At 35.4% G+C, this 21,439-nt stretch overlaps 1 protein-coding gene across 6 annotated transcripts in view; it reads right to left on the bottom strand.

Moving 5' to 3' along the window:
- Glra2 (glycine receptor, alpha 2 subunit) overlaps positions 1 to 21,439 on the bottom strand; it is a 198,851-nt gene that overhangs the window by 152,277 nt on the left and 25,135 nt on the right. For 4 of the 6 annotated variants that reach the window (NM_001357099.1, XM_006528836.4, XM_006528834.1 and 1 more), the window contains 2 exons: positions 8,306 to 8,373; positions 530 to 753 (listed from right to left, as the gene is read on the bottom strand). In NM_001357099.1, coding sequence (NP_001344028.1) covers positions 530 to 753; positions 8,306 to 8,373 — 292 coding nt within the window. Of the gene's footprint in view, positions 1 to 529; positions 754 to 8,146; positions 8,215 to 8,305; positions 8,477 to 21,439 lie in introns of all 6 variants that reach the window. The other 2 variants (XM_030251336.1, NM_001357100.1) reach the window with 2 other exon arrangements.

A 21,439-nucleotide genomic window follows, 5' to 3' on the forward strand; every position in this document is an offset into this window, starting at 1 on the left:
TAAATAAAGAAAATATCTAATTAAAAAAATGATGAGCCTAGTCTTACTCCAACTTTTATGCCAAGGTCAGATGATATCTACAAGAGTCCTCCCCAACTATGAGGCAAAAGGAAGGGAGATATGATAGAATGAGAAGGAGAGAGAGGGTTTGGGATGAGAGGAAGGAGGCGAAGCTGTAATCAGGATGTAAAGTCAATAAAAAAATTAATAAATGAAAAATAGAGTAACTGAAATTAGAAATCACATACTATGGTTCATGGTAATTAGATTGAAGAATCAATAATTTCTTTATTTAATACAGTTATTTAGATGTTTATATAATACCATAATCACCTGTCCATAAACAAACTGGATACATATTTGTTGTGAAGAATCATACTTATTAGACCATGAAACATTCTGAAATTCATATATTTAAAATTCAAATAATAAACAAGAAACCACAAGGTCATATATGCATAAAATCCTGTCCTGAACAATCAGACATCTATAGGCCTTGAAAAATGAAATGAAAAAACCAACAGCTTACCTAATACTGTAGAGCACTTTGCCATTTTTGGAAATCCGCAACAACTTGTTGTCAGTGGTGACATCATGGAAATTGGCACCCTTTTCATTGGCAAAGAACAAATCCGGTTTCCAAATCGAATCCAACATTGAGGGATCCAAATCCAGGGAATCATCTGGGTACTCACTGTATGCCAGCCGTGAATCATTCCACTGCTGTCTCAGAAAAATGTTCACTCGGTAGTCCTACAGAGATGTCATATACAAGAGCCACTTATTGCCCACCCTGGCTTAAGAAATCTATTCACTTTTTCTTCTCACAGTCTTTCTGTTTTGATATAGAGTTTTATGTCTGGTCAAACTGTTCTCTGTACACGTTGATCAAAATACACCAACTAGAATTTACGTTGAAGAGGATGAAAGAAAGAGATGCAAGCAAATCAAAACACCAATTAAACATGTTGACTTTCTTGACCTTTTGTGCTTGAATTACTATTTCTTGGTTGAAGTTGTGTTAAATGAAGATGATTTTTCTGTAGAAAAGGGCAATGATGAGTACAGAAGTTGATGTGTCATGGCAGATTACCAAAATAAACCTGCTTCATTTTCTCTATCAGAAATGACAAGATTATTGAACTTTTTTTTTTTTTGCTTAGATGCTATATACAGAAAAAAACTCACTCTGTAATTTGGGAGTGAAAATCATATAAAACCATATTATGGTAGATCAATATTCTTAAAATCTTAAAAACATTAAGACACTTCATGGTGACAAAATGGTTCCTTCACAACTAAGTACTTTCAAAGCTCTTAGATATTTCACTGAATTCCCTCAGTGTGTTATGTCTACAGTACACAGCTTGATGCTTCATTCAAACAGAAATTTTTTATGTTTTTCCCATATGAAAACTTTCATACAAAGGTTTTCACCCTGTGGGAGCCTCAGGTAAAGCCTTGTCTTTCCTACTTGATCCAGGTATTTCCTTCTGTGCTAATGAATCAGCTTGCAACTGTACCTACTTTCCTGGGGGCTTGTGTTAAAAGACTTTTAGGTTCATGGAAGCACTGACTAACTTGATGATCTAGACTCTGAGGCATCATCAGGAGCCTCTAGTCCATCATGACTGTGGTTTCAGAGCTACTCATTCCTGTCACTCATGGTGAGAGACACTTTCATTTGTTCTTTTCTTCTCATACCTTTCATTTAAGCCCTGTTGGCTTCATCTCCACATCCTTGGAATCTAGATATTTTTTAACCATTATTTTTCTTTAATGTTGATTATTTTGTCTTGATTTTCTTGAAAACTTTCTACTTTAGGTTCAAAAGTATCACAGTACCCTTATTTGTAAGCAAATATATGTGATTGTTTAATCTGACAAGTAAAATGGAAACTGCCAAATAATAGCTTATTTTGATTAATTCTCTTATAGTCAAAAGAAAGCAAAAGTTTTAGAGATGATGATATAATAACCTATTAAAATTTCTATGCCATTTTTGAAACTGCAGACTACTGGTAACCAATCTCATAGAACACTTTGAATGTCTTAGTTGTTGGGGAAGTTGCCTAATGTAAGGCTGGAACTGGCTAAAACTCAAATAAGTCCCAACTATTGCAAATAAACGATCAACCATGAGATCTTTTGGAGAGCCTGCATTATTAAAAGTGATTACTGAAGGCTTTCCACTGTAGTATCATGAACATTCTAGCTTGAAGAGGCTTATGAGGTGACATTTATTTGGAATTTTTTCACAGCAAATCTTCAAATCAGAGATGATGCCATTTGATGGCTTAGTTTAATAAGTACCCTGACCTGTCAGCTCAATGGCTGTCCCAGTGAGAGACAAAGTGAATGGCAGGACCTCAAACTTCTCATTGTTCATTTTGGGAGTTACCCAAAGAGACCAGAGAACTATGATAGGAAAGAGACTATTAGCAGTTCAGTGTCTATTTGGGAATAGCTGTTACTGAACCATTCAAAATTTGTGTGACAAGTGAGCAAGAAAGCCTAATTTGTGAAAATTAAAGAAGTTACAGTTAAAAATGCAACAACACCATGTTCATGTTTGTATTGGGTATATGTGACATGCTTTAAGATTTCCCAAAGAAGGCAATGAGGCCTCTCCAGTTTATGGGGCCCCTTACCCTCTTGTTTCCTATAGTGAGAATACATTCTTAACAGAATTCTTGGTGGGTGGGGAGAATGTATAGGCTTGTTTCAGTTGCATAAAGGAAAGAAGAGGCTCTTCTCCCCTACCAAATCTAGAGATGCTCTAATTCCAGGAAGTATGTGCTGCTGGACATAAAAGTGAAAGAGTTAAATATCTATTTAGAGAACAGCAGCATCTTCCCTAGGACATATTTTAGGGTGTAAAAGGCCATGAGAAGCCAGCTAGAAATCACTGGACAACAAAATCACAAATATAGTATCCTTGTTATCCTCTTGTACTCCTGAGATAATTTAACCCTGCCTATTGATCCACATGGGGGATATTAATTTGGTGACATGCTTTTGTTAAAATGGTGACTTTTAAGAAAAATATCTCAACATATGTTTTCATAGAAAATTCCCATGAGTGTTCCCCTGTGTTTCTTGGTTTTCTATTTTGAATTTTATGTTGAGATAATTATAAAATGTTTCTTTGTATTATTTAAATCTTTAGAAGAAACACAAGACCATTAATTGTCGAAAGTTCATTCAAAATAAAAATTTCACTATTCATAAATACCAGTATGTATAAAGGGAATATATTTGTATCCAATGATTACATATGAACTAACATATATATGAGACCTTTATAATTATAAGTAGATACTCCTTTGGATATATAGTCACTAGGATTTATCCATGATTTTTTTGTGATGAAATACACTATTCTGAAATAGATAACAACCCTTAAATGTATTTAAATATTTAAAGTATTAAAAGGTATCTTTAAAAGGAATGTTCAAGGAGAAATTAGATAAACAAAGACAAGTTTTGCAGCTATGCCCGTGTTCAGGTTCACTATGATTTCCAATGTATGATAATTATTTGGCACACATAATTTATCAATGTATCATTTCTCTTTATTTACAAATAAATTCGTGATCTAATAATAGCATAGATCATAATAGAGTGGTTATATAATTCTGTAATCCTTCTTGGGCTTTTCTCCTGCTTCCAGGCTCGATAAAATATTAAAAGGAAAGTAAATACTGAGAAAGATGTTTAAATGCAGACCATTTTCTCTTTTACATTGCCTGTACTCTCTAAGGACAAATTCTACTTCAACTAAATGACATTATTTCCTTGTACTAAAATTTGTTTTCATATTATTGACTCTCTGAGCATTGGACAAGGCAATAGAAACATTTATGTTATATATGTGGATATATTTCATTTAAAAATAATATACATATAATAAACTGCATACTTTATTATGGTATTAAAACTGGTAATATGTGTTCCTACATTCCATAATAGTCTTTGTATGTCAAATTTAGAATTTTTCAAGTTTCTTTTTCAAATCCCTTATAAAGCAGGGCATACTCCATAGACATTGTTTCATTAGGCTGAATTATTTTGTACTACTATACCAAGCTCAGAATTTGTACATAAAGATGGCCACTTTATCCCATACACATGCATATCAAACCTAGTCATTATCTCTTACTGCTTGGTATGTGTGCAATTTTCAATCTAATTATAAATATATCAAATATGACAACCCAACTCCTTGATTCTCCATAATGCTTTTATTACAACTTTGTTTTTTAAACCTGACTACAGTCCAAAAACATTTTCATAATCTCAAAACTGTATTAGTTTTAACGAGAGAACTTGGATTTTAAATTATCATGGTTGGTGGATGTTTTATGATGAATGTGGACATAAGGATTTCACTATTAATTTAGAAAGCAAGTTCATCTTATGCATCAGCTTAACAAAATATCTAGTTTATGGCAATGTGCTGATTATTCTTTAAGATGTTAGAAAGAAGAAACATAATAATATGCTATCTCTTATCTGTTAGCATCTTTTTGTGACATGCTCATTTAGCGACTGACTTAAAGGAAAGTGCTATGCATCCATGTCAGGCTCTGTCTTCTCTGAGTTTCTTAGGAAGGCAATTTCTGATTAGTGGCAAAGTAACTCCTAGTAGCGCAGCAGGAATGGAAAAAATACATTCATGTACATTTAGCTATCCCTCACATTTCTTAAATATGTCAAGACTCAGAATCTACTGTTGGAGCATGGGTAGTATATAGGTGACTAGAGGCCCAAATCATATAATCCATTGCCATCTCTTTGGGCAGTCATTTGGTGATGGGAAGAAAGTTTATCATCTCCATTTTCTGATGTGTCAGGCTTTGGGAGAGTGGCATACAATTGATAGGAAATACCCTTGGCTGCTACTTATCTTGCTAATATTTTCTATTTCTCCCTCAAACTTAAGAAAGAAGAGAAGGTCAATATATTCCTTATCTTGCAATTGAATTGTCATCATCAACTAAAGAAAAGGGAGAAAGAAAAAAAAAGGAAAGGATAAACTGACATTTCTAAAACAGAGAATAACCTGTGTCAGTGTATATCCCTTCTTAGTCTCCTACATATTATTGTGTAACATATCATTATGATGATCCATAAAACTATTCCTTAAAGAAACAGCAATATGCTGTTTTATGAGTGAATAACTCCAATACTTGTATCAAAGAAGGGAGCATTTGTATTGATTCTGTAAGTAAAACAATACTTTGTCAACAAGCAGTATTTACAATAAATTAGTGTGATTTCATTGACCATGGGAGGGGGCTGGTCATATAATACCATAGGAAAGGTGACAAAGACAGATAATTGTCACCTCTTCTTTAGAAACATCCAACCAAAATACATCCTTCAATAATACTACTTCAGTCACTGGAGGAAAATGAAATTTAAAGAAACAGAGAACAACAAATATGATCAGAAACTCAGTTTGGAAGCATTCTTGGGAAAAATAGTTCCAGAAACTACAGATATCACTAATTGATGTCCTCCATTTTTTTATTGATCTGAATAAAGGTTAAAATTTCTGATCGAAACTAAAATTAGGTGAAGTTCTGTTTAACTTTTGAACAAGTTTTGTGACTCAAGTTTTGGGGAAGTATCGGCAAATTTATTAATTGTAGAATCCTGGAGATTTGGGAAAGTTTGGGCTATGACAACATGTGTGCATGGATTAGGCTAAACATTTATAACCTCTTAAATCTTAGTTTTAAAACTCTGACTCCCAGCAAGATAGTATTCGATTATGAGGGAATAGCAAGAGAAAGTTCTAGAATGGGCAGACACACACACACACACACAAACGCAAAATCAGCAGTGTCTAACTTTAATAATTCCCTTACCAACACTGATGTGCTGTTGCCACCTTATTCTTGGGCTTCCAGCCTCCAAGAGAGGAGAAATCAATTCTGCTTTTTATAAACCATTGAGTTTGTGCTACTTTGTAGCCTGACTCAATTAAGACAAGTTGAATCAGGTGGACACCCAAGCAAGCTTAGTCCTCTTGGAAGCCAGGAAATTTTTACAATATTTTTCACACTATTATCAATATATCATATGTTTAACTACAAATGCCTTAGTTCCGTGGTTGGCATGTTTGACCCGGTCTATTTTTGCAAGTAAAATTTTATTGGAGTGCACTCATATCCATTTGATCAAGATTAGTATGGCTGTTTTTGTACCCAAAGGGCAGAGTTGAGTAGGCATGAGAGAAACCATCTGGCTCCCAAGGTCTAAAGTCTGTCTCTTTATAGGAAGCGTTTGCCAATTCTCACCCTAGGTGACATGAGATTTTCCTCTTGAACATAAACATGATGATTTTTTTGTATTTTTTTTTTAGTTTCATATCAAAGCCATTAGAAAACAACATGTACGTGTGTTTTTCAAAACCGAAAGAAGCTTGTCATTACATCAAAAGCTAATAAGTGAAATAAAAGAAGCACACTATGCAACACTCTTCTAAACATGCAGTTTGATCTGCCTTACACAGCAGATAAACAGGCTGCTGATGTTACCTTTGAGCAACAGTTTCCTTTTTTCCCCCATTGGAAACATGACAAAGGACACTTACTAAGTGGCCAGGAAGCACCTAAGCAGACCAATTACTAAACAGCTCTTTAAGTCTTAAAGACTGAGGAAAATTGAGTATCCATACTTTCCATTTTCATCTCCTTAAATGTTTAGCTTCTTTTATTAATGAACATGGAAAAGGTGCATATTTACATTTTTGATTGAGATTAAAATGCAATGGGGGAGATTTAATCAAGGCAACTTAGGAGTCTAATTAATGCAATCAGCATTAGGTCGTGCAAATATGGTCATTGAATGCCATCGTGTAAAGCTGGTGACAGTGGGCTACTTGAAACGGTGTTCCTCTTTTAAAGGAAAAGCAATAGAGTGACAGAAACTGTTTGTCAAGCCTAGAGTTGTGTTTTTCTGTTCATGTTTTGTTTTGTGTTTCTTATAACCCTATCAAAAGTAGCTTATTTAGGTAAAATTCTCAATGTACTACACATCTTGCTAAAACTCTTACTTCTGGAGGATGCTCCTTCAGAGTGATGTCAAAATGGGTAATAGATATACATCATATTTTATGCTTTGCCAATAAAGTTGACAAGTGGACTAAATTAATTCTTCTTAGTATCAAAAACATTACGAAATACAGTAATTCACTAAACACGAGCTTAGAAGCCTAGAAGAGAAAATCCACTAAAAACTTTTTTATTTCTCGATGACATCGTACGTTCATTTTTCACCTCTTGAGACTTTGTAGGATTATGTTAGTATAACAATCAAATTCAACTACAGTTTCATTTTGGTCTCATCCAATAATGTTGCTATATGATTTAATTACCATGTAAATTAGGAGCAAGCAACTAAGAACTTTTTATAAACCAGACAGAATCCAAGGAAAATTTCACCCTAGATGCAGTCTCCATGCTATAATCTAGAGCTATGTGGGGTTAACTAATGATCTAATTGTCTGAGTCATTTGCAACATGGCCATTTTATTGATAAGTCATATTAGCACAGTGTACAATCTACTTCAAATAGTTGGAAGATTTTTGCACTACGTATTTTAATGTGTCTTTTATTATATTTATATTTTTCAAATCTGTTAATATTTTGTGTAATTTCTGTGAACTTGATATTACCTTCTATTGCCAAGAAAATTATGTGTACATATATGATACATGGGTGTGTGTACTTGTGCTAATCTGAATTTCTCCTTTTTGTGGTATAAACATGCAATGGGCAGGCTTGATGTTGTCTCAGCTTTTGTAATAAGTAAAAGACTAACAATGACAATCATGTGTCAAACTTAAAAAAATACATACTTCTGAAACATTGGAGATTGATGCTCATTCTGACAAACCTAACAAAAATTATATGTTTAAAAAATTTCTTTGGGGTAATAGGTAAAGATCATTGGATTTTAAGTTGTAGCTCCTTAATGAATGACTTTTTTAAATGAAGATATAGAAATGTCTGTTTTTAGAGGATGGTGACGTTAGAGTTTGGCACTCAGTTAATGTCACATAAATATGCAATAGTGCTGTGATCCCATATCCCATTCCTTCACACGATGGCTTCAATGCTCAGTCCCACTCACCATTGTAGTTTCTGCTATTGACCCAAAGCTGTTGATAAATATGTTGCAGGTAACATTTACAGGAGGCCCTGTAATTTGAACAATAGAAAATTTGACAGGTTGTGTTCATGGCATAATTGAGTCACGTTTATCTCTTGCCAGTGGCACTGTAGCACTTACCATGGTGGTTTCTGTGACTGATCCAAAACTGTTGATAAAAATATTGCAAGTAACGTTTACTGGAGGACCTGCAGAATGCAATAAAAATATTGCAATAGACATTGAAGCAACATTACAGCTCCATCAACATCTGTGGTTAGCGATGTAAACAAAATGAAAATGATGATGAGACTGCAAAGAAAAAAAATTAAACCAGAACTGCATGATAACTTCCCACTAGTATTTTGAATAATGGCAATTAAGCAATGATAACTTACCTCCAAAGAGTTTTGAGTTTGGAAAATATAAGCTCAGATCATCTAGCAGAATTCATCAGCAGAAGTTTTCCTTTTTTTAGACTGGCCATTTGGTTGACTGCTTTGCTTTAATCATTAGATCATCAATATTTTAGGCATTGCCTAAATATTATTATGCTGATGAGCAAATGTGGATCATTGGATCAACATAAGGCTGAAATTGGGGTTCCAGATGGACCTCGATGATGTCACTTTAAATACATGTGTTACGTTGATTCTTATAATGCCTCTGAATTTACTCCTTTGCTTCTATATATACTATGATGCTTGGACAAATACATACACACACACACACACACACACACACACACACACACACACACACCGTGTACAAAAATACAAAAACAAACTAAACCAACTAAGATTCAGATATAAACACTGGCAGAAATGTCACATAATATCTATACTGTTGCCAGAGTAAACTAGATGTAAAGCAAAGATTGCCACATTTTCAGTGTACTTTGATCAAAATAAGAATTGATTCATCTATTCAGAGATGTAGGACTAGTCTGATATTACTCTTCTTCCCTTTGTCAACAGGAAAATCACTGTCTGATGATCCCCTGCTTCATGTTTTGTTTTGTTTTGTTTTGTTTTGTTTTGTTTTGTTTTGTTTTGTTTTGTTTTGTTTTGTTTTTCCTGTGGAGTATTTTTAGTGTCTCCATGGACATTTCCCTGAATGCTTTCTGAGATAGGAAATCCCTGTTACATTAGATTCAACAGAATCCAGAGATGCATTTGTTTGAGCATGACAAATTCTTCTCAGTTGTATCAAGTAACACCCTGTTTGGCTATGTACACAACCAGCCAGGAAGCTCTGAATGAAGGAGTTTGGCACTGGACCTCCGTCAAAGGCTCCTAGGAAAAAGGAGCCTTTCTCTTACTCTGTCTCTTTCCTGGTTATACAGTTCTATCACAAATCTATTTTCTGCTAGGAAGAAATAAACTAGACAACACAGAGGCAAACCATGAAAATTTGTATGCTTACTTTTTCTCCTCTCTCCTCAAAGAAATACATCATTTTTAATTGGTTTATCAGATAAATGTCATGAATTTTTATAAAGCAAAGTAGAAAATAAGTGGTAAGAGGATAGGAATGTTAAAAAAAAAGTAGAGCCATTTCAAAATGTTCCTCAAACTCACTTTATAACATTTTTTACAGTTATAACATTTTAAAGAAGAAACTTGAAACTTTACATCTTTGTTGTCAGCGTGTTGCATATTATTATATATACAATTAGCTTGGAAACATTCATAATGTGTCATATTGGAAATTTTTTTTGTCTTTCATGCTAAGTGACAGTGTGGGGCATATTTCTGGAAGCTAAAATACTTTTAAGCTACTAAATCCTAAGCACATTAACATTATCATGTTTAAAGTACTGGGGAGATAGCAATGGTTTTTCCTGTAAGTCCAAGGACTCAAGTTCAATCCCCAGAAACCGCAATTTTTAAAAAGCTAGTTGTATCTGCACATGCTTGTAACCCTAGCACCAATGAAATGGAGGAATGCAAACCAGTAGAAACGCCCGACAGACATACATTATGAATTGTGTGCCAGTGAGAGACCCTGACTCAACAAAAGTAGATGGCACTTGCACTTGCGGAACATCTGAGCTTGTCCTCTGTCCTTAAGATGCATACACACAAGCATGTGTATCTATTTGCATGAACATGCACACCCACATTGCTTGCCTTAATCCTCACAAGAGGAAACTTGAGTCCTTTCTGTCTAAGTGCCTGGCACTTATCAGGTTTTTGTTTGTTTGTTTGTTTTGTTTTGTTTTGTTGGTTTTTCAAGACAGGGTTTCTCTGTAGCCCTGGGCTGTGCTGGAACTCACTCTGTAGGCCAGGCTGGCCTCGAACTCAGAAATCCGCCTGTCTCTGCCTACCAAGTGCTGGGATTAAAGGCGTATGCCACCACCTCCCAGCTCAGTTTTTTTTTTTTTAAGATAAAGTTTGAAACTTCATTTGTAGGTCTTTAGTCTACAGTTGTAAATACTTAAGAATCAGATGACCATCAGGGAGACACTATCCATACATTTCTTGATCATTAGCATCTGACCACTTCAGTCCTGAGCATTTCATTTGAAGTGAACTCACATTTATGGATACAAACTTGAGTAAAATGAGTTATTGTAAAAGCAAGGGATTAGCATATATGTGTAGTAAAAACTAAAACACTGAAAGCTCACTGTGTGCCAGTGAGCACTGTATGTCATTCCACAGTGAGTAGGTATTATTCTGTCGTCCATTTTACAGATGAGGAAGACTAAGGCATAAAGGCTGTTCACTGTGGTGGTTAATTTTTAACTGTCTACTTGACACAACCTAGAATCACTTGGGAAGAAAGTCTCAATTAAGTACTGAGGTGGACCTGTGAGCCAGCAGCAATGATTATTCTGTTAGGTAAATGTCTTATTCCAAAGAAAATTTAACTTCTATTTGCAGCAACCACATATATTTAATATTCCACTTCCATACAAGGGACTTACACCAAGGCAATTGTGATACTTGAAGACATGTTAAATTATTTACAAGAAATAAAATGTGAAATGAAAATGCCATACTTGTCTATTTGTGACAGCAGCAAAAAACATGACATTTTCATTTTGGAATTCAAAGACTGCTCTGTTCTTGCAAGTAATCTTTCACCTAAAAGTGATGTTGGAAAATATCTGGGACAAAACTAAACATTAATGACTAATTGTCTTGGTGTCATACATGGTTCCTTCTTGACACTTACTTTTAAATAGAATAAAACATAGTTATTTTAAATTATGTAATGTTTCTTATTAGCTTAGAAAGCTGTGGTAAATGCAAACACACGTTATACTATACATATGCTTATATGAATAAGATTATTTAAAAGTAATTATTAATAATACAGGAATATTTGAAGAGAACATGGCATATGTTCATAAAAGGGTCACTTCATCAAGGAGATAGAAAAATTACAAACTGAATTTTAGTCTTTCTTTCAACAAATATTCTTTAAATTTTTAATTCACTTTTATTCATGTGCACATGGGGGTTGTGCATGTGAGGACAGAAGAGGGTATGTATCTCCTGTAGTTGACATTACAGGTAGCTGTGAGCTACCTGATATGGGTGCTAGGACCCAAACTCAGATCTTCTGCAAGAGCACAAGTGCTATTAACTGATTAGCTATCTCTCTAACTCCTCTACAATAATCTGAATCATGGCATTCACCACCACTGAACTGATTCTATTCAACATCCTCTTTGAAATGGCATTTATCTCAAACCTATCATTACCACAACTGTAAACAAAACAGAATGATTAAATGCAGGTCTTAGTTCACGTTTTATATATTGACTGGCTCATTATCTCTATCGTTAGCATAAATTTATGTCTATAAGCACATGAACCTGTTGAACATTTAATAACATGCATAAGAATAACAAAGTATATGAAACACACATCAGTATATTTCAATGCACAATTTTCAATATAGAAAACAGCATGCACAGAGAGAGCTTATGGTCCCAGCAATACTAAGATGGGAGGCAGAGATGGGTGAATCCCTGGCAGCTTTTTTCCCAATTAGTCTAGGCTACCTGGTGACATACCAGGCCACAAGGAAAATCCGAATCAAGAGAAAGGAGAACAGTATGTAAGAAATGACATTCTAGGCTGTTCTCTGACCTACACACATGTATGCTTGCACACACCCCCACACACTTATATCCCACTAATAAAAATCCATCTTCAATAAAATTTAAGAAATTAAAGTTGCTATGTATATGTTAACTAAATAGGAGGGATGTTTGTAAACTGAAAAATACAAAAACATCGCTGAGATAAATTAATGGAGGCATAAATAAATGCAATGGCATCCCAGGTACAGGAGTAGGAAAACAATATTCTAACAGTATTAGTAATACCCATTGGGATTCACATGGCCAAGTGAGTTGGGGCAAGAATGATGAAACTCTTAGGAATAAGAGAAAAAAGTAAAGAAGGGAAAGGAAGGAAAGAGAGATTTTAAGAAGAGAGAATGGGGACAAGAAAGGGAAGAATTTGGGAGAGGAGAGTGATCAGAAAGCCTACATATTATATTCTGTTTTCTGTCTGATTCTCAACCAACTCACTAAATCTATCAGAAATGTTATTAATTTTTTTCCTACATGTAAAAAGTATAGTCACTTCACTGGTGATCATGTCTAAGAGCATGTTCTTGACCATCAAAACGTCTAATCAGATTACTGGATTAACATGCAAATGTATTGGCATGTAGTAGGATAACTCTTAAAGGCAAATTTAAAAGGAAAATCCTTCACCCCAAAGAAATTATGAATTGAGTATTAGTATTTATGTACCTTCTCATCATTAGGATAGAAGTCAATTAGGACATATGTCCACAAGCTTTAGAATAAACTAATTCATGGATGAATTATAAAGCTGTAGAGTTAAGAGATAGAATTTTGATACCTGGGCACAAGTAAGCAGAGATCAGAAGTAGACTATTCCTTATGATGTTTTTGTTTTGTTTTGTTTTGTTTTGTTTTGATTTTTGTTTTTTTATGTTACATGGTGTGTTGATGCTCAAGAGAAAGGAAGTCTTAGAAGATAAGACTTCAAGGGGAAATAGTTTGTCATAGTGGCAACCACTTAGTGAGGAGATATTTAAAGCACATAATTTGAAAGAAAGTACAATTTCAGATATCATCATCATCATTAATATAATCTAAGCAATTACAATAACTTAATTGAAAATTCACCATGAATTAACTATATACCATTAGATATTCTATCCATAGTTTCATGAAGGACAAATTATTCAGATGTAATGGAGCTAGTAAATTATTGATTCCCGTGTCCTGATTAGTTGGTAAACCATTAGTTTAGGACCAGCTCTATTGATAGAAATGAAGAAATTTCCATGTAGTGAAATGATTATCTCATAATTTGTATTTTCTACATCAAGAATGAAATGGTGGCATCTATAATTTCTTCCCACCATTGGCTACCAATAGATCCTGTACAAAGTTATAGTCCATGGACAGATAGGCAAATGTCTTTGCTCTATCTCAGAAAATTAAAAAATATTGGCAAATTTCTAATATTGTATGGATTTTGCCATTGGTTAAAGAGGAAGAATAGGATGAGTTCAACCATTTTATGTTGGCTGATCACTATTTTGTTGTTTTGGTTTTGAGTCATAGCTTATTTAGTCTTAATACATATCCCAAGGTAGCCCCAAAAGACAATGAACCTTCTGTCACTGCCTTTAATTTTCAAGAATGATTCACCATGACTTACTTTGTGGTGAACACTTTTAATAAAGATAATACCCAGGAGTATCAAGGAAAAACTAATTGTCTTGAAAGAAATGTAGACACACCTTAAGTCATATTTATCAAAAGCAGATTGAAGTATAATAGCTATAGGTTGTCTTATTTTCCATGCTTGCTCTGATTATTATGAATGATTATCACATTATTATGAATGATTATTAAGAATGATTACTATGAGTGATTATTATGAATGACCACAATCATTCTTGGTTGAGAGGAGTTTTCAGCATCACTGTAAAATGTTTTCCAGTGTCCCTACTCTCTATCCATTAAGTACCAGAACTAGTAAAACTTTGCCCCATTAATTGCTAATATTCATCCCAGACAAATTCTCTCTCAGTTGAGAACTATTATATTATAAAAATTAAGGTAAATATAGCAAGGTGAGTGAAAGTGTTGTTCAAGGATCATGTGCCACATGATAATAAAATGAGCTACAGAATAGTCTTCTGCTTCTCCAAATACCAGTGCTATAATTAAAATATTTCTCAGGAATATAACTTGCTCATGAAAATGTTTGACCTATTTTAAAAAGATTTATGAATCTGAAAATTCCTATACAAACTTTAGGTTAGAAACAAGGTGGTATACCATTTCTCAGGGCTCAGAAAGCTAGGCAGACCAGAAAGCAGAAACATTGTAATAGTAAGAGGATATGGATGACACCAAGAAAAAAGCATCTTCTGGACACAACAGAACTGATGCACATATGAATTCATGCAGACCATGAAAACATTTGCAGGGCCAGCACATGTTCAAGCCAGACAGGGTCTCAGTGCTGAGAGGGGGAAATGAACATGAGCTCCCATCCCTAACCAAGAAGCTATCTCCAATTGACATCTGTTTTTCAAGGGAAATTAGTTTTCTGAAATGGAGTTCCACTGGGTATATAAACCACACCAGCATAAATGACCAACACAAAATGAACACAATGGAATTTTGTGCAGATTTTTGTCCCATTTTACTTCATTTGACCAATTTGTGTCTTAATAGTCTTTTACTTGTATAATATGGTTTCTGATTTTGCATTTTTATGGTATGTGTGCATGCATACATGCATGCATGTGTGTGTATATTTGTTTGTTCATCTGCTTGATTGTTTTCTAAAGAGAGAGAAAATGGGAAAGGAGTGAACTGGGTGGATAATGGAGTGAGTAGGATCTGGGAGGAATTGGGGCTGATGATCAGAATATATTATAAGAGAAAATTACTTTCAATAAAAAGAACTATTAGAAAAACAGGGCAGCATTCTAAACCTCACACTTTTGTTTGTTCATTATGAAAGTAAATTGCAAATTAAATTGGCAGAAATTTGTTGAAATTGATGTATTTTACTCTTAAACACCTCCAGTCCCTCATAACATCAAGTAGTTGTTGAGTGCCCATTATATGTCATTACATTTGATCCTCTTGTTCTCATTTATAATTAGTTGGTGAATTGTGGTGCTAAATAGGAGAAATCCAAGCATTACTGATGAGTCAAAAACAATTTGCAGGAAATCTCTTGAACAATTTTGTAAGAATTGTCAGCTAAAACAAAATCCATGCTCCAAACCAAGCATTTCCAAGGGATGTTTTTCATACAAGTAATCGGCTGTCTTTTTGCTTGTTGCAAGATCACAGTGATCATAAAGTGGGTGGTAATGTTAGGGGAGATTTAGAATACTTTGTTTTGTTGTACAAGGTCTTTTTCTTGTTTTTAAAGTCTCAGAAGCAAAATGGAACCTTTATGCTTAAAGCAATTTATAGATCTACATATATTTCTATTTATGTCATAATAAAATGTCATCTGACAGTACTCTGTGCTGTAAAAAACATAAGGTTCTTTCTGTCTTGGGATTGCTTTAGATAATAAATAAAGATCCATTTGCCCTTAGAAGAAGACAATTTTAAATGCCATTTTAAATCAATGTAGAAATAAGGGGACCCTGAGAATTTCTCATGAGCACAAATGACATTTCCTTTCATTTTAGAAAGTTACACAAATAGAATTAAACATGACTTTGTCTTGTTAATTGAATCATTCACTCTCTTGCAAAATTAATAGCAAGTTCATCAACTTGTTACTACCTAACAAATTAAAAAATATATTTTTGATATTAATAATTTATAATGAAGAAATTATGCTGTCCTTTTGGTTGTAATAATAATGGTAAGAAGAACACATGCTCCATTATGTTCATAGCAGCCTTATTTATAATAGCCAGAAGCTGGAAAGAACCCATGTGTCCCTCAACAGAAGAACGGATACAGAAAATATGGTACATTTACACAATGGAGTACTACTCAGCTATTAAAAAACAATGGATTTATGAAATTCTTGGACAAATGGATGTATCTGGAGGATATCATCCTTAGTGAGGTAACCCAATCACAAAAGAAGTCATTAGATATGGACCCACTGATAAGTGGATATTAGCCCAGAAACATAGAACACCCAAGATACAATTTGCAAAACACAAGAAAATCAAGAAGAGGGAAGACCAATGGATGGATACTTCATTCCTCCTTAGAATAGGGAACAATATACCCATGAAAGGAGTTACAGAGACAAATTTTGGAGCTAAGACGAAAGGATGGACTATCCAGAGACTACCCCACCCAAGGATCCATCTCATAATCAGCCACCAAAGCCAGACACTATTGCATATGCCAGAAAGATTTTGCTGAAGGGACCCTGATACAGCTGTCTCATATGAGGCTATGCCGGGGCCTAGCAAACACAGAAGTGGATGCTCACAGCCAGCTATTGGATGGAACACAGGGCCCCCAATGGAAGAGCTAGAGAAAGCACCCAAGGAGCTGAAGGGGTCTGCAACCCTATAGGTGGAACAACAATATGAACTAACCAGTACCCCCAAGAGCTCGTATCTCTAGCTGCATATGTAGCAGAAGATGGCCTAGTATGCCATCACTGGGAAGAGAGGCCCCTTGGTCTAGCAAATTTTATATGCCCCAGTACAGGGGAATGCCAGGGCCAAGAAGCGGGGTGGGTGGGTAGGGGAGCAGAGTGGGGGGAGGGTATAGTGAACTTTCAGGATAGCATTTGAAATGTATATAAAGAAAATATGTAATGAATTATAAATAAAAATTATCTAATAAAAAACCTAAAAAGAAAAAAATTATTCATGAAAATGGCTCATGCACATAAATACTTTTGCTTCCATGTTTGCTGCACTCATTCTTTGAAATCCAATGACATTTTCTTAATAATTTTTGTCATTTAATCTAAGTATCATATTTTTTAGCCTTTCCAAAATCCTATATCCTTTCCCATGTTGTGTTATTCTCTAATATTTTAAATATTTGTCAAAGTTTGTGTAGCACACTCTATACAGGTCATGGCTTATGTCTGACTCACTGGTATGTTCTGCTGTGTACTCAATATAGTTTTGATCATACAGTAGGCTCTTTATAATTTATGTATTCACCAAAAATATGAACCTCTGCATGAGAAAAGACCTGGAACTGTATTTATTTTTTCACCTTCAAAGGGTAATTCACTGGGAAGCTAATTGGCAGAGCTTAGTGGTGAAGTGAGTGCTTGGCTTGGGGACTTTCCCACTTTCAATTTCTAGCTCTCCACTTCTGCTGTTGCAGAAGGATATTCCTTATCAACTTGCGATTTTCTCCTGTGATACTCATATTACTCTGGATGTGTCTAATATCTAATGGGTGTTTCTTTCATTAGTTGTTTCCTTTACTTTGAATTTCCCTTTCTCTCACCTCTACTCAGCATTCCAGGAATGACCTGAGTTTTCAAAGAGTAGAAACTGTAGAAAAACATGCAACCCCTCCTTGTGGTGTTTATATTATGAAATCCAAGAGTCATAAATGATAATGGAAAAATCCCTTCAGTGAACTACTACACATTTTTTTGTATAACACACCCTTTGGTATTGTTTGATCTGAATTCCATGGGAGTTACTGTACAACTATGTAAATATAAAAATAGCAGTAATGCAAACTATCTTTTGGGCATGCAAATTCTGTTCTGTTAAAGCTCAAGGTATTTCTTTCTCCCACTGTGGGAGAGGTAAGTCTTATCTTCCTTTCCACATACATTTCAGTATTCTTAGTCTGTGTATGTTCCTTGAAAATTTCTTAAACTGGCTGTGTTATCTCTCTGGTTTCCTAATTGATTGACAAGTTAAATACTTTTTAACATGTATTGATTTTATATCTGAAGGAGAGTCATGGTCTCACATTTTTAAAATCCTTCTCTCATATATTACACCCCAGACCAGAGTTTCACCTCCCTCTACTCCCCCCACTTTTTCACTTTAACTTCTCCAAGATCCAGTCTTCTTTAGTTTCACATCAGCAACAAGCAGAGATCTTAAGGATATCAACCAAACACAGCATAGCCAATTACAATATGACTGGAATTTTTCCTTCTAATGTAAAACTTTCAAAATAGAGATTATCACTCTTTGGAAGGCTGTTTCAGCACCAGAGTTGGAACCTAAATTCTGTTCAAGACCATTGCACTGCTAGGCATACCACTTTCTATTTAGCTGTCAAAAGAAATCAGAAAGCACCATGTCTGCCAATGAACAGTATCCAAGCTCTTATTTCCCTCTTCTATTCCTCTGTGGCTTCCACAAATGGAGACCTGTTCTCTCCTTAGGCATCATGCACCATTTCTCTGAGTGTGAGAAGGTCACCACTGTACTGTTGGGAAACAGGTTTTCTGTGTCAGAGGAAGATCTAAAAATAGAAGCCAGAGTTACTGATATGTACTCTTCTCTTTTAACAACTAGGACTGCTGCCTCCAAACCACAGTGCACTTCATGTTTACAAGTACTCACATTTGACTAATGGGTCCCCAGCACTGAGGGAACACAGCACATTCAGGTCTTAGTGCATGTTACAGCATGCTTCTCTGTAATTTGGTCTAATTAAAAGAATATTTACTAGAGTCTTATATCTAGGATGATTAGTTTTCCTTAAGTCGAGGATTGAGATGACAGTATTTTATGGTGAATTTGAATAATCTCCTGAATGGGAGATGTATATGTGAGAGTGAATAGCGAGAAGTAAGCAAGGAAAGACGAGGTGTTATGTTCATTTTCCTCTGATAGCAAATGAAGCCATTTTTCTGTGAACAGCCATTATAGACATATTCCTGACCTATTCTTCCCAAGGAAGAACTTTTACTTAAATTCTCATTACTCACTGTAGAAATCCCTCCAAATTCATTAATTCATCTTCCTGTCTTTTCTAATGCAAGGATGGACAAAAGGGCTCAGGTCAGAGATATCCCTACAACAGAAGTTCTCAACCTGTTAGTCACAACCTCTTTAGCACACCTATATCTCTGTATAAAATATTTTCATTAAGTTTCATAACAATAGCAAAATTGCAGTTCTGATGTAGCAAAGAAAGTAATCTTATGGTCACCATAGCATGAGGAACTGTATTAAAGAATTGCAGCATTAAGGCTGAGAATCTCTGCCCTAGAACAAAGAATGCAGCTGCTACCCTCCAGAAGCTGTATACTAATGTACTAAGTGATTAGAGACATGAATGAAGAAAGACAGCATTTTCAACAATTGGTGCTGGCACAACTGGTTGTTATCATGTAGAAGAATGCGAATCAATCCATACTTATCTCCTTGTACTAAGGTCAAATCTAAGTGGATCAAGGAACTTCACATAAAACCAGAGACACTGAAACTTATAGAGGAGAAAGTGGGGAAAAGCCTTGAAGATATGGGTACAGGGGAAAAATTCCTGAACAGAACAGCAATGGCTTGCTCTGTAAGATCGAGAATTGACAAATGGGACCTAATGAAACTCCAAAGTTTCTGCAAGGCAAAAGACACCGTCAATAAGACAAAAAGACCACCAACAGATTGGGAAAGGATCTTTACCTATCCTAAATCAGATAGGGGACTAATATCCAACATATATAAAGAACTCAAGAAGGTGGACTTCAGAAAATCAAATAACCCCATTAAAAAATGGGGCTCAGAACTGAACAAAGAATTCTCACCTGAGGAATACCGAATGGCAGAGAAGCACCTGAAAAAATGCTCAACATCCTTAATCATCAGGGAAATGCAAATCAAAACAACCCTGAGATTCCACCTCACACCAGTCAAATGGCTAAGATCAAAAATTCAGGTGACAGCAGATGCTGGCGTGGATGTGGAGAAAGAGGAACACTCCTCCATTGTTGGTGGGATTGCAGGCTTGTACAACCACTCTGGAAATCAGTCTGGCGGTTCCTCAGAAAACTGGATATAGTACTACCGGAGGATCCAGCAATACCTCTCCTGGGCATATATCCAGAAGATGCCCCAACTGGTAAGAAGGACACATGCTCCACTATGTTCATAGCAGCCTTATTTATAATAGCCAGAAGCTGGAAGGAACCCAGATGCCCCTCAACAGAGGAATGGATACAGAAAATGTGGTACATCTACACAATGGAGTACTACTCAGCTATTAAAAAGAATGAATTTATGAAATTCCTAGCCAAATGGATGGACCTGGAGGGCATCATCCTGAGTGAGGTAACACATTCACAAAGGCACTCACACAATATGTACTCACTGATAAGTGGATATTAGCCCAAAACCTAAGATACCCAAGATATAAGATACAATTTCCTAAACACATGAAACTCAAGAAAAATGAAGACTGAAGTGTGAACACTATGCCCCTCCTTAGAAGTGGGAACAAAACACCCTTGGAAGGAGTTACAGAGACAAAGTTTGGAGCTGAGATAAAAGGATGGACCATGTAGACACTAGCATATCCGGGGATCCATCCCATAATCAGCTTCCAAATGCTGACACCATTGCATACACTAGCAAGATTATGCTGAAAGGACCCTGATATAGCTGTCTCTTGTCAGAGTATGCCTGGGCCTAGGAAACATAGAAGTGGATGCTCACAGTCGGCTATTGGATGGATCACATGGCCCCCAATGAAGGAGCTAGAGAAAGTACCAAAGAAGCTAAAGGGATCTGCAACCCTATAGGTGGAACAACATTATGAACTAACCAGTACCCCGGAGCTCTTGACTCTAGCTGCATATGCATCAAAAGATGGCCTAGTCGGCCATCACTGGAAAGAGAGGCCCATTGGACACGCAAACTTTATATGCCCCAGTACAGGGGAACGCCAGGGCCATAAAAGGGGAGTGGGTGGGTAGGGGAGAGGGGGTGGGTGGCTATGGGGGACTTTTGGTATAGCATTGCAAATGTAAATGAGCGAAATACCTAATAAAAAATGGAAAAAAAAAAGAAGTACTAAAATTACCCTATAAAGCTTCCAAAATAGATACAATACAGGCATTCTGTTAATTCAATTTTTGTGACATAATCCCATGAATAAGACTAAAATGCAATATTTAATAAGAGTGTTCTTTGGAAGGAACATAACAAAGGAATCTATGAATTTGTGGTAAAAAGGGGAAAGAAGGAGATATATTCCTTTGAGATTAGCATATTGCTTTATGTAAAGGGGAGAAGAAAGAACACATTTTGATATACACACATGCAAAC

The sequence above is a fragment of the Mus musculus genome, chromosome X (assembly GCF_000001635.26).
Source record: "Mus musculus strain C57BL/6J chromosome X, GRCm38.p6 C57BL/6J".
NCBI lineage: Eukaryota > Metazoa > Chordata > Mammalia > Rodentia > Muridae > Mus > Mus musculus.